Source organism: Trichinella spiralis (genome assembly GCF_000181795.1).
Source record: "Trichinella spiralis strain ISS 195 chromosome Unknown Scfld5577, whole genome shotgun sequence".
Classification (NCBI taxonomy): domain Eukaryota; kingdom Metazoa; phylum Nematoda; class Enoplea; order Trichinellida; family Trichinellidae; genus Trichinella; species Trichinella spiralis.
Window position 1 is genome coordinate 1 of NW_003532516.1, and position 1353 is coordinate 1353.

The window sequence follows — 1353 nt, forward strand, 5'->3', positions numbered from 1 at the left end:
GCTAATAACGTGACTGATCCCGCGAAGAGAAGAGCCGTACTTTTGAGCTCTTGTGGTGGAGCAGTTTTCAACCTAATTCAAGCTCTCATTTCACCAGCTAGTCCTAATGAAAAATCTTTCGATGAGATTCTGTTCGTTTTAGAAGAACATTTCTCTCCGCAACCATCTGAAATTGCGAAACGCAATGCTTTCTATAAGCGAAATCTGAAAAATGGGAAATCAATTTCTGATTTTGTAGCTGATCTTCGTCGGTTAGCCCAAGGTTGCAATTTTTCAGATTTAGAGATTATGCTGCGTGATCGACTGGTTATTGGCTTGAGAGAAGAAGAATTACAGCTCCGTCTGTTTTCTCGAAAAAATTTGACTTTCGAATCAGCCCTGGAAGAAGTACTATCAGCAGAAGCCGCCGCTCGACATACCCGAGAAGTTCGTGCTTCAGACAACACGTCATCTAACGTTTATCAAACACAAGCGAAAACAGCAAAACAAGCTACGATATGCCAGAGTTGTGGAGGCACACACATTCGATCTCAGTGTCGTTTCAGAAACGCTCGCTGCAGAGCTTGTCAGAAAGTCGGGCATATAGCGAAAGTTTGCCGGAGTAAAGCGAACTGACAGAGATAAACAAACTTCAAGCACACAGCAAACTCATTAGCATCCGTTGACAAGCTGGCCTCAAGGTTTCCTGATTCACTGCTACTAAACAATCTCAGAGCATCGGCAAAACGTGATCAATCATGCACGTCGTCACGAAAGATTAGAGTAACCGTTGTCATCGAAAACTTTCCGTGCGAAACGGAAATTGACACTGGCTCAGAATACACTATTCTCTCTGAATATGTTTTCCGAAAGTTGTCACAAGAAAGAAAAATTCAGTTGGAAACGATCACTCTTAAACTGGCAACTTTTCAGGGAGAACTGGTAAAAGTGAAAGAAAGCTGTTCGGTAAATGTGCAATATGGAAATATCCATCGTACACTGACGCTTATTGTCGCGAAAGGCCACTGTCCAAATCTGCTCGGATTTAATTGGTTTGAACCGCTTGGCATATATCTAAGCGGTGTACATCATTTGACATCAAATCCTCCACAAATTTCAGAAGTATTGCGAAAATACCGATCTGTATTCACAGAAGAATTGGGTATGTACGTTGGAAAACCAGTATCTTTAGACTTGGATCCAAACGTTACGCCGATTTGCATGAAGGCGCGAAAGGTTCCCTTTGCATTGAGAGAAAAAATTGATGCGGAATTGGATAAAGCTGGTTGACAGAAGTTCTAGAACCAGTAGATCATCCAGTTGGTCGACTCAATCGTCACACCAGTGAAACCTGACGGAACGTACGCAATTGTG

At 42.4% G+C, this 1353-nt stretch overlaps 1 protein-coding gene across 1 annotated transcript; it reads left to right on the forward strand.

Moving 5' to 3' along the window:
• Positions 1-47: 47 nt before the first annotated feature.
• On the forward strand, positions 48-1269 carry Tsp_14992 (conserved hypothetical protein; the record flags this gene model as incomplete). The annotated part of the gene is given in 3 exon segments (XM_003366696.1): positions 48-262; positions 278-591; positions 637-1269. Coding segments are annotated over 3 exon segments (1162 nt in total), but the record flags the coding sequence as incomplete, so codon positions are not given.
• Positions 1270-1353: the final 84 nt, after the last annotated feature.